General features: G+C 38.7%; 1 protein-coding gene across 5 annotated transcripts in view; it reads right to left on the bottom strand.

Annotated features, from left to right (window-relative positions):
• cep104 (centrosomal protein 104) overlaps nucleotides 1-14,375 on the bottom strand; it is a 75,842-nt gene extending 61,467 nt beyond the window's left edge. For 3 of the 5 annotated variants that reach the window (XM_030130216.1, XM_030130218.1, XM_030130217.1), the window contains exons 1-7: nucleotides 14,201-14,374; nucleotides 12,004-12,130; nucleotides 10,793-10,966; nucleotides 10,499-10,637; nucleotides 9,436-9,498; nucleotides 3,324-3,400; nucleotides 2,729-2,897 (exon numbers count right to left, since the gene is read on the bottom strand). In XM_030130216.1, the coding sequence (XP_029986076.1) occupies nucleotides 2,729-2,897; nucleotides 3,324-3,400; nucleotides 9,436-9,498; nucleotides 10,499-10,637; nucleotides 10,793-10,966; nucleotides 12,004-12,130; nucleotides 14,201-14,357 (906 nt within the window). In that variant the 5' untranslated portion in view covers nucleotides 14,358-14,374. Of the gene's footprint in view, nucleotides 1-2,728; nucleotides 2,898-3,323; nucleotides 3,401-9,435; nucleotides 9,499-10,498; nucleotides 10,638-10,792; nucleotides 10,967-12,003; nucleotides 12,131-14,200 lie in introns of all 5 variants that reach the window. The other 2 variants (XM_030130215.1, XM_030130214.1) reach the window with 2 other exon arrangements.
• Between the last annotated feature and the right edge of the window lie 504 nt (nucleotides 14,376-14,879).

The raw sequence follows: 14,879 nt of genomic DNA on the forward strand, positions 1-14,879 counted from the left end.
ACCGCCACACCAACAGATGAATTCCACAGGAAACACTGACTGTATCCAGTATTCAATAAATCAATCAATAAGGAATATGACATGCTTCTGTCATTAAGTGTATAAACATCATATATAAACAATATGTAGCTTTTATCCTTATAGACCGTATTGAAAAAGAAATTCAGGTTCTCAGGAAAATTGCCACTTATCAATTAATCGTTAATCGATCGATAAGGGCAACCAATGAATGATTAATAAACTGATCAATAATTTACATCCCTAACATATATATATATATATATATATATATACAGTACAGGCCAAAAGTTTGGACACACCTTCTCATTCTTTGCATTTTCTTTATTTTCATGACTATTTACTTTGTAGATTCTCACTGAAGGCATCAAAACTATGAATGAACACATGTGGAATTATGTACTTAACAAAAAAGTGTGAAATAACTGAAAACATCTCTTATATTCTAGTTTCTTCAAAGTAGCCACCCTTAGCTCTGATGACTGTTTTGCACACTCTTGGCATTCTCTTGATGAGCTTCCAGAGGTAGTCACCTGAAATGGTTTTCATACATACATATATTAAATATACATACATATATTAAAAAAAAAAAAAAAAAAAAAAAAAAAAAAAAAAATATATATATATATATATATATATATATATATATATATATATATATATACATACACACATATATAAATATATATATATATATATATATATATATATATATATATATATATATATATATATATATATATATATGGCCTGTAACAGTACACGTACCGAACTGAACCGTTTCGGTACGCACCTGTTCGGTTCGGTACACAGCTGTACCCAAATGGCACAGTACGATGAGAAAAAGAAAAAGGAATGAAAGACGTCATTCGATGCGGAACTTTAAATCCGCGCAAGTTTCACTCAGACTTAATAAAGGAGCACACATTGACTCGAAATATGAAATAGCATTTGATATAAGGTTAAAAAAAAAACAACATATATGATGTGAACCTGGAAGGAAGAGACTGCAGACCCTCCACTATCATTAGAGTCCAGTTTGGATCAGTTCAGGTTCAGGTGAAAGACAACAATGAGGAAAGAGACGGTGATTAGACGGACGTTGTTTGGCCCCTAGGAACTACGGTAGTTCTAAAAAACTGACACTAGCTCTGTCTGTCTGTGTGTCTGTCTGTCACACACACTGTATAACAGAGGAATAAATAGAACGTTGAAAGTATGTAAAGTTTCACTTTTGTTTCACGACAGTGTTTGTTACGTTAGTTATGGACCGCACCCCCAGGTATATAACTGCATGCCCCCCCTAACCCCCAGCCCCGACAAAAAAAAAAAACAAAAAAAAACCCTATGCACACAGGCACACACAAATACACACAGTGTCCTAAAATAAATAATTTGGTTCATTGTGTCGTCAAAATTTCTCTTCAGTTTGTTTAAACAGAATACCAGTTTACCCTCTTGTTAATGTTGCACTTCATGTGGAATTTTTTTGTTATTTTTATGCAGAATGTGAACTGACAGAACAGTGATTAGATTTTTCTTGTTTGTTCAAAACTACCTTTCAGGGAAAAGTGCAATACTAATGTTTAAAATACATTTAGTGATATTAAGAATTTATTTTATTTTCTATTTGATTTGTAGCAGCAGAATTTTATTATTCCTGTTTTTCTATATTCTATTGTCTCCAAAAATTGGGGGAAAAATGTGTGTATATATATATATATATATATATATATATATATATATATATATATATATATATATATATATATATATATACACACACACACACACACACACACATATATATATATATATATATATATATATATATATATATATATATATATATATATATATATAGTAATTAACAACTAAATAATGACACAGTGTAATATGTCATGTGTGGTTGTTCATTTGAGTTTTTATTTACCAACCTGCTAAAGAGTAGCTTATTTTCTTTTATTATTTTCTGATATGTAAAACCATGGAATTCAAAGAGGTGTATCTTTTTGTGTACGTTTGCCCAGAACGGAAAAGATACTTGCTGACCTTAATAAGGGCTTTTTGAGGTAAGGGGGTTATTTAGTTGGCTGTGACTTCACCTTTAGATATCTCTAAATACTGTGCAACCCTTTAAGAGTATTTTGATGCCAATTCTTTTGTACTCTCAAGAAACATTCTAAATTAGTTCAAACATTTACTTGTTCACATTTACTTTACATTATTATTCTACTTCAACTTTAAAAGGTTTAGTTGGTAATATTTAGTGGCATCTAGCAGACTGTCACCAACTGAATTACCCTTGCCACACACTCCCCTATGATGCAGTTTAAAAACAAAACATACACACAAAAAACACAACAGGTTTTCATTAAAACGACCTCTGGGATTTTTAGTCGGGTAATAACCCTGTAGCTCAAACACGGCAGGCTGACAGTCAAGAAGCTTATCTGTAGATGTCACCTACCATAAAATGAAAAAAGAAGACTCATTCTAGGGTCATTAAAACACGGTGGTTATTTTCAGCTGATTATAGACTAAGGAAAATATGGTTACCTTTATATTTTACTTTATACAATTACACCCTCCTAAATCCCATGAAATCTAATACACTACCCTATAAATACAAGATCAGAGTATTTCCTCAGCCACTGCAAACATCTGAGGAAAATACATTGCACTAGAACCATTTCAGCCCGACAGTTACCTTCTGCATGTCAGCGATTGCCTGCTTCAGGTTCTTTGCTTGCTCGAACTTCTCCTGGCGGACCAAGTCCTGCTTCTTCTGATCCAGGTGGCGGATAATGTAGGCAACTTCAGGGTCCTGGTACATGTCAAACGCCAGGTCATCAAAGGGGGATATGGAGTCACATTTGCTGAGTGCAGGAGATAAGACAGGACTTTTTAGTGGCAGTAGACATTTTCACACATTAAGTATGCATCTGCATAAGGCCACCATACTGTTAGATCTTTGTTAACATCTTGCCACGTTCATGTGAGATACTACCAGTGTAGGATACAGGTGTTGTCAGTTAACTAGGTTGGGAATTGTGCAATTACTGATCAAAAGGGAAAACACTGACCTAACCCCCCCATGAGGTGAAACGTCCCTTGGGGGTCAATATAAAATAATACAAAATTTCGAAATGTGTTTGCCTGTTTGCGCAGGCCACCACCTGCATCGTCTTCAAAATGCGAGTGACCTTGAATGCCCTATTGGTTGGCTTCCAGACTAAATGGCTTTGTTGGACAATGTTATTGTCACAAGACAAAGAAACCAGGGTTCAATGGCCCAGTCTCACCCCATGAAAGTCGTGTCCAAGGCAGCCTCCTGCTGGGTATTGTTGAGGTAGTGTTCGATCAGCTGCTCTCTGCTTGGCTGGGGGTAAACAGATGGACAAATGACACACACATGAATATATACTTTTGATTTGAGTGCACGAAGACCTTGCACTCAAACGATAGGTGTTCCTTTTACATCGTGTTCTGAAGTCATATTTCCACCTTTATCACGGCTCTGTTACTACCTCCAGAGGCGTTACAAAGCCATAACAAAGGTGGGACCAAATGATCCCACTATTTCATTTACACAGACGACGTTCCAGAATAAAGGCAAAACATTCCCGTAACAGAAGTGCTGTGTAAAAGGGGCTATTGACAGTAGTAGGTGCACCCACACATACACAAAAATACTCAAAGCCAATAACTCATCACCATTCCCCTGGGTATGACCACAGATTGACATTTGTTATCCACTGTGTTTAGCGCTATCACCTGAAATGTCAAGTGGCCAGTCATTAATAGGACAGGACACACTGTCTGCTCCACCACACTATTCTTCAGAAGCACTCAATTTACTTGAAATGATGAAAGACACACATCCTGCTGGAGCAAAGCTCCATTTATGCCACTGTTAAGTAATGAGGAAAAAGCACATACTCCAGTGAATGTTCCAAAACAACAAAAAGCACAAAAAGATTAACCATACTTAGTTTCTATATAACTGTCCACAGAAATTGAAGCAACTACTGAGAGGTCACAAAACAACAGATGTGAATTATACACTTTTCTATCAGCTGGTCTGAACTGAATAAACTATTTAGTGTAGTATTGTCAGACGGTGGCAGTATGGTCTATAATGAGCTGACTACAGACCATAATGAAAACTGCAGTTTACACCAGTACAACTACAAATGGCTCCCTGTACTTCCTTTTCAACTGCTGAGTTTTCAGACTTTTTTGCAGCACCTCTAACAAGCAAAAAACATGAACTATCAAGACATCCTTTCACCAGCTGAACAGCTGATACTGAAAATAAAATCCTCCATCACTCGACCTCTAGTTCTAAAACCAACCACAACAGAAGTGAGACACTGAGCGAACTGTTGCCATCCGCTGTCTGGAGTCAGGCTGAAGCTGAACAGATCACACCTCTAGATCTTTATCTACAATAAAAACAGTTTATCACGTCATGAATCTTTGTTATGATCTCAGCTTTACTCATGGCTGCAATAATCAGAGCACAAGATACAGAGAATCTCACTGCTGTTCTTCATCTGAAAAGGGTGTGACATAATGTTTGTGGGTGAGACTAAATAATCTGACCACACTGTAGGGAACACCTTTGAAAACTGAGTTTTTTTTTTTGTTTTTTTTTTTTTTACATTTTCCATCACCTACTTCAAAATATATGAAAAATACTTCAATATTGAAAACAAAATTGGTTAAAAGCTCCTTGGGGAAGTTTGTGGGTGGAAGCAGCTGTGTCTAGAAGGCTGGGAAGTGGTTTGACTCCCCAGATTGGCAGTGAAATTGTTGGCTGATGTGCCCCTGAGCAAGGTACTTACCCCCACCTGGACGCCTGAGAGGGCAGCCTACAGTGTGTCTAGTACGTTTTTGCATGTTCAATTAGTGATGGGTTCAAGCAGTATTCCTGTTTGTCTGACCTAGTCTATTCACACTACTCCAAATCCATGTTACTGACCCTCCTTGTTCCCTGGAGTCTCACAGGTTTTCCCTGGATCATCTCTGGACCTGCTGCTGTGCTCCTGCCTCCATCATTACTATTCATTTATTCATATAGTTGTAATAGTGTAATATGGATGGTAGAGGTTTCTATTACTGGTACTAACAGTTGCAGTAGTAGTATATCCACTGTTGGTACTTGAATTTGGAGTAGTAGTATTAACAGTTACGGGTATTTGTATATATACTAGTAACAGCAGCTCTAGTTTTGAACAGTTGTAATGCAGTTCACTGTGCATCCATGTGCCCCCCCACCCCCCCTAACCCTAGGGTTAGGGTTAGGGTCTGCTCCAGGGTTAGGGTTAGGGTTAGGGTCTGCTCCAGGGTTAGGGTTAGGTTCTGCTCCAGGGTTAGGGTTAGGGTTAGGGTCTGCTCCAGGGTTAGGGTTAGGTTCTGCTCCAGGGTTAGGGTTAGGGTTAGGGTCTGCTCCAGGGTTAGGGTTAGGGTCTGCTCCAGGGTTAGGGTTAGGGTCTGCTCCAGGGTTAGGGTTAGGGTTAGAGTCTGCTCCAGGTTTCTGCCTGTTCAAAGGAGCTTTTTCCTTCCACCGTCACCAAGTGTTTGCTCTTAGAGGATTCTGTTCGTGTCTGTGAATTGGTTTATTAAGAGTCTGGTTCCACCAGCTCTATATGTAAGGTGTCAAGACATAACTTTGTTATGATTTGGTGCTAAATAAATAAAATTTGATTTGGTTTGATTTGTTGCATGTGCAATATACTGATAGATACTGATATTCTTCACTGGGCAAAAAACACTAAAGGTAAATCTGTATGAAGGAATCAGATGCTCATCAAAGACAAAGGTAATATGCATGAAAACCAAAGAGACAAAAAGGTGATGATCAGTGTTCAAAAAGTAATACCCTGACGAAGACTGTCTTCAAGTCCCTTGAAAAGCAGCACATCCTGTACTCATGCACATTTCCCTCCAGTATCCATAATGATGTATCAGACCTCTACAGGCTGCACAGTGTCCCTCCACAGGACAAAGCCCACTTCCACCCTCTGAACAGATACAAGAGAAGCAGATCTAGCCGACTCACTGAGCAGGAGCAGCGCAGTGGTGAAGGTGCTCAGAGTCGGATTAGTGAAGCAACAATGCGCAGCCTGTTCGCTGGAATCTCTGCCAGTGTGTCTGAGTGTCTGCCTTTGTGGTTGTGTTTGTGCGTGTGTGTTTTAAGGTGCTCTTGCACCTCCAGGAGCTGTCCGTCTGCAGCACTATCTGATTACAGCAGCTAACTAAAGGCCTCCTGTGTGATTACATACTAACCTCCCTTTGTGTCTCATTACTACATTCCTCACACGTATACACACACACAGCTCTCAGGTCAACACGTGTCTCTCTATAGTGACTTTAAATGAATGAATATTTAAAATTTAAAAATAACATAATTACATTTTAATTTCATACAATTAAATATGACTTCATTTGATCTCACATTAACACCTACACATATGCTACAATGATGCAGATGTTGCCACATTGCAGTTACAATAAATTACAATCAGTACAATCAATGATGTGATGCACTGTCAATAATCCAATATGTTACAGATACATATGAAGCAGCTATTAATGTGATAAAACACAAATTTCACTTTGGTGTGATGCAGTACGATTCAACCTGATTTTAGCCAATTCATTTGACTGATAGATAATTCAACATGATACAGATGATGTAATTTGACTTCCTTGGTTGTTTTAAAGCTGATAGGAACTCAGAAATTACCCAGAAGGGTTTTGTTTAATTCAGAAATGTGTTATTCTAGGACTGTATGATTCCTTTCAACTTCTAAAAAGTCACAAAATTCATAAGACCAAAAAAAAAAACCAATAATAAAAAACATGACCTTCATTTTTTCCCCTCTTCCTTCAGTTCTGCATTCATAGCACACCTCAGTACCTGCTATAAGATTTCTTTACTCTTGCACAAGTCTTGGCCATGGCTCTGGGCAAGAGTTGTTCACTGACAGGAGTACAGATGAAAATCATGCCTGAGAATACACTTCAGTGAGGAGGGATCAATCTTCAGGAAATATGTAATTACTGGCCATGTTACTACCTACATCAGCGATAAAGAGCATTAGTTTGGAATATTGATAACAAGTGCTGCATGTATTTTTCAGTCTATGCTAGTTTTGCTATTGATTGTTTACTCTAAGCTCTACTGACAAGTATATAAGTGGTATTAAGATCATTTGAAGACCCTGGTGCTAAAAGTACTGAAGTCACATTTTTGGACAGTTCAAGTTAGGCATATAAACATCTTTGACCAGGACATGTCTTTAGAATTCTACTCCAAACACCTAGTCTAAAACTGTTTCTTCCACCTACGCAACATCTCCAAACTCAGATCTATGGTGTCCACAAATGAGCTCGAGATGATCGTTCACGCTTTTGTATCTTCTCGCTTAGACTACTGTTTACATGCTTAAACAAGAAGGAGCTGGCCCGTCTACAGTTTGTCCAGAACTCTGCTGAAGGCTCCTGACCCGCACAAACAGGAGAACCCACATCACTCCCATCCTTAAATCTCTCCACTGGCTCCTGTTCTATTTCGTCTTCATTTCAAAATTCTTCTGCTAACTTTCCGGGCCCTACATGGCCAGGCCCCTGCATACATTGCTTCCCTGATCCAGCCCTACAGCTCGACTCGTAGCTTGAGGTCTTCAGGACAGCACCTGCTGATGGTTCCACGGACCTGTTTTAGCACACGCGGTGACAGGTCTTTTAAAGCTGTGGCACCACGTCTATGGAATGACCTGCCTCTACACCTACGGTCCATGGACTCTGTAGAGAGCTTTAAGAAACACCTCAAAACCCTCCTGTTCAAAAAGGCTTTTTAGTCTCCCACCTGACCCAGGACCACCACAGACTGATTACACTCTATGTATTCATCATAACGTACTCCATGTGTCATCCCCCCCCCCCCCCCCCCCAGTCTCTCTATATCTCTATCGCTCTCTCTTTTCTCCTCCTTTACTCTCTCTCTCTCTCTTTAACCCCAACTGGTCAAGGCAGACAGCCATCCTTCAGGAGTCTGGGTCTGCTCCAGGTTTCTGCTGTTAAAGGGAAGTTTTTCCTTCCACTGTCACCAATCACAAGTGTTTGCTCCTGAAGGATTCTGTTGGGTCTCTGTAAACTTAATTTGATTCTGATTTGAATTGATAAAGCACTTTGTGACTCTGTCTGTGAAAAGTGCTCTATAAATAAATAAAAAAAAATAAAAATAAAATAAAAAAAATAAACATGTATTTGTTTAGCTAAGTCCACCCTATAAATATTTTTAACAGACTTTTTGGTGACTTTAGTACTTTTAGCATCAGGGTCTTCATTTAGAGAGAAATGTGTTCAGAACTATGAAACAGGTCTTCATAATTTATGTTGGAAAGTTTTCCAACACAAAGAGCTCCAATGGTGTCTAAGAGTGCAGAGTACAGCTATGAAGGGGCCTTAGAAAAGTTTATCTTCACTTTGACATGTTGTAATGATCCAGTCACAAGTGGGTCAGTATTATCAGTTGACACCTGCCACTAAATGCATCTCCTCATGTCTCCATCATCACTCCTTTCATATCTCTCCCACTACAGATGCAAGATACAGCACAACTGGTTTGTGAAAGCTTTGTCCAGACACTAACATTTACATCTGTCGCATTTTATAAATTGACGAGTTTTTGTGAATTTCATTTATTATGGCATCTCCGTTTCTTGTAATAAATGAGTGAATGTTGCAGTCTTCCCATCTCACATGCACACACACACATAATTACTTTACCTTTCCTTTTATCAATACACCTACTTTTTCCCTTTTCACAAACATAAAAAGTAGGAATGCACAGATATACTGGCCAAATATTATTCTATATTAAAAGTTATATCATACATTTGTGGGATTCAATTTTTGCTTATTCAAAGAAAGTGTGATGCGAACCTGAAAGACTTGAAAATCTTTGTGTCTCTTGCATAATGGGGGGGGGGGGGGGGTGTAAATAACAAACAAACAAATAAATACAATTCCCTATTATCTTTGGCTATCAGCCAAATTGTCATTCTATAAATTGGTAATGGCCAAGAATTTCATTCCTGGTACAAAGTATTTTAAAAGAACTTTTGACTTCAGCTAATTTCATTGCATATTTCAAAAAGCAACTGGATGGAAATCCACCTGCTGTTCATATACAAAATATTTATTTGGACGATAAGAAATGAAATACCAAAAAAAAAAAAAAAATCCAGTCTTAGGATTAAACACATATTCAATTGTTTGTTGTGGAATACAAAAAGATAAGATTTCAAAGAAATGACCTTTTACATCAACAGTGCAAGTGTGCCACCTGCTGGTTGAAGGTGAGTGATGGGGGGGCAGACAGAGACAGGAGCGTTCACTTACAATTGTGTTGAAAGAGTTCCCATCCAACGCATCTCCCAGAACATTAATGGCAACCAAAGCCACCTGCAATACCAAACACACACATGTGATAAACGGAGGAGTCTTAGTAGCGGGATGACTTCACATGATCAACAAACTCCACATACCAATGCAGGACATATTCTGGATAAAAAATGTTGATACAAATAAAATACCACAAAATCATCAAAATTGTTTTTCCTATAAAGAAAAAAATCAAAAGAACATTTTTTTCAAGTTTGTATTTTATTAATTATGTGGGCTTCGAGTGGAAAAATGCCAAGGTGATTAAACTTGAATTAAAAGACTATTAAGTTGTTAAGTTAAACCACGGTGTGATCAAAATGTTTACAGTTTTGCATTTAGAAACTTCTGGAAGTTTATCAAAATGCACATGAACAGAAAAAAAACATGTAATGCAACTTTCTTTATATTGAAACGTTGAATTGTACAAAAAGTATTGTTTAGCAAAGGTATCAAAGCTTATGTATCAGTATCGGTACAGATCTACAAGTCAAATAGTCATTAAAGTCAAATATGTTAAGTAAAAAAGATTTTTTTGACAGTCAATGTGAACAAGTCCAAATCTGCCTCGTTCTGACAGGAACTCAAAGGCAAAGCTCTCCGTATTACCGTTATGTACGTGAAGTTGGAATAACTACACTTTGAAAACATTATGAAATAATCAAAGTCATTTTGGATCTCTTCCTTTCTTTGGATGTAACAATGGAACACGAGCCAAAATTTTCTTACTTAATAAAGAAACTTAAGTTTGGATTTATTCTGAATTTTACCCCCAACAACCAGTATCATAGACTTCTGGATGACACCCAGGCCCAGCTCTAATACATTCTCACAAAGAAAAATTACATGAAATTTAACGTTATTTAAATGTTCTGATTAAACCTAAATAACCAAATCAAATGAAACACTTTTATTTAGTCCATTACCACAATAGAGACCTGAGAGAACTTCACTGGGTTCACACTCAAGTGTTGTAAGAGTAACCATTTGATCAGAACAACAGTGGCATCTGGCAGAGTACCTGATTGTAGGTGTTGTAGCGGTTGACATAGTTCTGATGGAGTGTCACTCTCAAATATGTTCCAATGGCATCCAAGTGGACAGACTTTAGTTCCCGAGCTTTGAACGCCGTCTTCTCGTTGTCAGACAGAGACACATAGCTGTGGGGAGAAAACGGTACTTTTTACTTCTTAACTCTTCGGATTTAGCCGCTGGATCACCCAGTTTCCAAGGACTCTATAGGCATTCTGGGTTACATTTTGAGCTGAAAAAAAAAAAAAAAAAAAAAAGAGTCTGGTCTAGTGCACAGCCTCACCCTAATCTGCGAAGTGCCCCTGGGAAGCCTGACGTGCTGCTGTCTGGAAGGGTGTCTCCGATGTGGAACTCCACCTTGGCAGGGATCAGGTAATGGTGGACTAGCAGCTGCAGCTTCCTCACTCTGCTTCTCTCCACTAGCTGGAGCGTGATGTGCTGAGGGTAGGAACACTGCCTACACAATATTTGGATCATACATTGATTTTTGATCAAGAAATAACAGATAACAATGACATTAACATTCCTCATCATGAATATAATCAAACCCTCTCCTCTTTTGAGCTACAGCACTTCATCATGTTTGCACACTTTAAACAGGCCATAAGACTTTCAGACAATGTGACTCCCAAAGGCCAGTGAGTAAAACAACTTGGACTCTGAGCCTAAAAGTAACAGGAATGATGATCACTGTGACTGAGAATCCTCTGTTGGCATATTTTCCAAAGATGATTCTAAGCATCTGCACTATAGTGGCAGAAGAGTCAGGAATCACCATACACACACAGGGTTTCTGCAGGTATCAGCCAGTCTGCTTTAATGCTTTATAATGCCCTTTTTAATGCCACTTTAATCCAATTAAATGCCCATGTGTAACTGCAGATACAGTTTTATATACACATGACAGTTTACCGTCAACAGGCTTTAACCAGGTTCTGAATAGTGCCTCCTCCAACCACTTCTGCTGAAACGTGCATTTTCCCTCTTCTCTGACATTTGCTAATATTTCCTCCGCTCTTTGGCCACAGCATGAGCACGCTCACAGCACGTTGCGTTCCAAGTATCTGGTGTTGATGACTTCGTGCATCGGCCATGCACAATAGCCAATTAAAGGGTTCGGCCTGTCAATCATCACACTATACTTCTGATCAAAATTATTAAATGGTTATACAATCAAAATAAATTGTGAATAACAATGCTTTTTTTTCCATCAAGTGTATTTAAGTTTTCAATGCCTCTGGACATCGAATTTCATGTTTTTTAATGCCATTTAAGGCCTTAATTTTCACAAAATCTATTTAACGACTTTTAATGCTTTTTAACGACCTACAGAAACCCTGACATAGATAATGTATTTTGTACAGACTGTAAAACCGTTTGAGGCAAATATTTGATATGTGACATGGAGCTGTTGGGCTATGCAATATAAGCAAAACTGAATTAAATGGAATACATTTTTTTCTCAAAATAATAAAACTAAAACATGTTATCTACCTGCTGGACCTCCAGCCGTTGACTGTGGGTGCATGCACCATGAGCTCCTGTGCACTGAAGTTGTCCTCATGACTTGAAGCGTCAACCACAATGAATCCTACTTTCCTAGGCATTCCTCTGTTGGACACTGACATAGCACAAACAAAAACAAACCTTTCTTTGACTCATTATATTACTTCTTCATATCTGTGATGGTAAATGATAAGGCACATAATTTAAATGAACTGTATGCTAAAACTATAGATGCATTTATGAACATGTGTAGTTAAATGAGACAACAACATGACTAATATTGACCAGTAAGTCCCAGTCTCATTGTCAGTGTGGTAAACACATCATAAAAGACTGTCTAATATGTGATGAATACAACAAAAACAAAGGAAAATAAATGAAAATAGGGAAAAATAATTATCTGTGTAATTGGATTATATAGAACTGGTTCATATAAGTACATCTGAAATAATTTATGCTCCTCAACAGATTCAATGTAGCAGTTAGGAGTGTACCTATTACATCAGAAATACATGACACATGTGAGGCTGCTCTGCACACTTCAGTACGTATTTATGGCATGTCCCATGGACACTGCAACACTGAACAATGTTACAGGTTTCCCCTCATATTATTTTGGCTCGTGACCCCATTTTAACATCATAAATTTCTGGCAACCCCAGACATTCAAAACAGAGACATTTTTTGATCAAATTAATTTGTTTTTGATCATGTAATAGTTTGCTATACTATATTGCAAATAAATGTTAATTTTAGAGGACATTTAGTCTATATAATGTATATTATTGTGGACAGAGGCAGTAAACCCAGGTGTAGATTACTGCACAAAGGGAGAATTAGATTTTCCTTGGTCAGGATATGTACAGTCAGTCCAGCTGTGATTTACAAGACTGCAAATTAATACTGAACAAACAAGAACTGAAACTATGAATTATGAAAGAGCTGCAGCACCTGAAACTGACCACAATGAACATCTGACACACAAACAGAACCACAGTGCTTCAGTTTCAGCTTCACAGTTTGTCATGTTTCTTATGTATTGTGATTGTCTCTCTCAACTCACCATATATTTTTTATTACTAAGTGTTTTTATTTTATTTTTATCAGCTACTATAAATTTCCAGTGACCCCATTTGAATTCCAGGCGACCCCACATGGGGTCCCAACCCCAAGGCTGAAAAACACTGTCTTAGCCCATGTCCTACCTTTACTTTGTCAGGTTTCATGAAAAAGGTGCAGGGGTTTTTGTATAAACTTGCTGGCAAATAAGATAATAAACACAAGTAAAAACATAACCATAAACATTACTGAATCAGACCAAATAAAGACTAAACATGTGCATCAGTCTTTAAAATAAGATAAATAATACATAAGTAAATAAATACAGATAAATAAGAACTAAAGTATAAAAACATACGAGCATGTTTAAAAACTTGGTTCTTGAGAATTGTGGGGGGGGGGGCATTAGACAGCCCCTGTTGGGTGGGGGAGGGGGGGCATTAGACAGCTCCTGTGGGGTGGTGGAGTGTGGGGGGGTGGGGCATTAGACAGCCCCTGTTGGGTGGGGGAGGGGGGGCATTAGACAGCTCCTGTGGGGTGGTGGGGTGTGGGGGGGTGGGGCATTAGACAGCCCCTGTTGGGTGGGGGAGGGGGGGCATTAGACAGCTCCTGTTGGGTGGGGTGGGGGGCATTAGACAGCCCCTGTTGGGTGGGGGGGGGGGGCATTAGACAGCCCCTGTTGGGTGGTGGGGTGGGGTGCATTAGACAGCTCCTGTTGGGTGGGGTGGGGTGGGGTGGGGGGGGCATTAGACAGCCCCTGTTGGGTGGTGGGGTGGGGTGCATTAGACAGCTCCTGTTGGGTGGGGTGGGGTGGGGGGGCATTAGACAGCTCCTGTGGGGTGTGGGGGGGTGGGCCATTAGACAGCCCATGTTGGGTGGGGGGGGCAGTAGACAGCCCCTGCTGGGTGGGGGGGCATTAGACAGCCCCTGTTGGGGTGGGGGTGGGGCAATAGCTAACTTAACTACTCAGTCAGTTCGTCTTCCAGTAGCTGTACAACACAGACATTCTGTCGAGCTGAAAGCAAATATACAACTGACAAAGGCTTGTTTAGTGCGCCGTACTGTTATGAGTCCGCCTGTAAAAGGCCAACAGAAGTGTTCATATTTCTATTTAAATGAGTCTTACCACAAACATCACCGTAATGTTGACAGCTCGCGGACCCATGACATCTCCATAACCACCGCTGACAAGTCGTTCTGACATGCGCATGAGGGACAATGTCGTCAAACGCAGTGAATTGTGGATCCTGTAGTTTTAGTAGTTTCCAAGTCCTTCTGGACATTATCGTCAGAATTTGTCAAAGACAAGTGTCAGTTAGACACTCTTCTGGTTGTGCTACATATGTACAAACAGAACTATTGATAAACATTAACTATACATGTCTTTATTAAAGGTACTCGTATCTTCTTCCTGCTTCTCGGGCGGATGTAACAGTAAATTCAATACAGTTGTCAAAATAAAGGCAGTATTTCACACACGAGTAAAAATAAAAACACAAAGAAGTATTTTGGCTGCACTCTGACTTTATCTCTGAAAAATTTTGGTGTAAACTATGTAAACTATTACGAGAATAACGCCGCTACTACTTGTGTTTTGTTTTTGTTTTTTTTTCTTAGGAAAACTTACAACTTTAGTCTTATATTATTATATAATACAAATGCCCAAGTCCTTCTTGTAAACGATTATGAGCCTATCTGTGAATTTGTTTCTTATGTTATTCACGGTAGGTTAGTTGTCTTTCGTGTTAGTGAAATTCACGTTTTTACAAGTTTTGACGCAAATGACGTACATAATATTTTATTTT

This window comes from Sphaeramia orbicularis, unplaced genomic scaffold, assembly GCF_902148855.1.
Source record: "Sphaeramia orbicularis unplaced genomic scaffold, fSphaOr1.1, whole genome shotgun sequence".
Lineage (NCBI taxonomy): Eukaryota > Metazoa > Chordata > Actinopteri > Kurtiformes > Apogonidae > Sphaeramia > Sphaeramia orbicularis.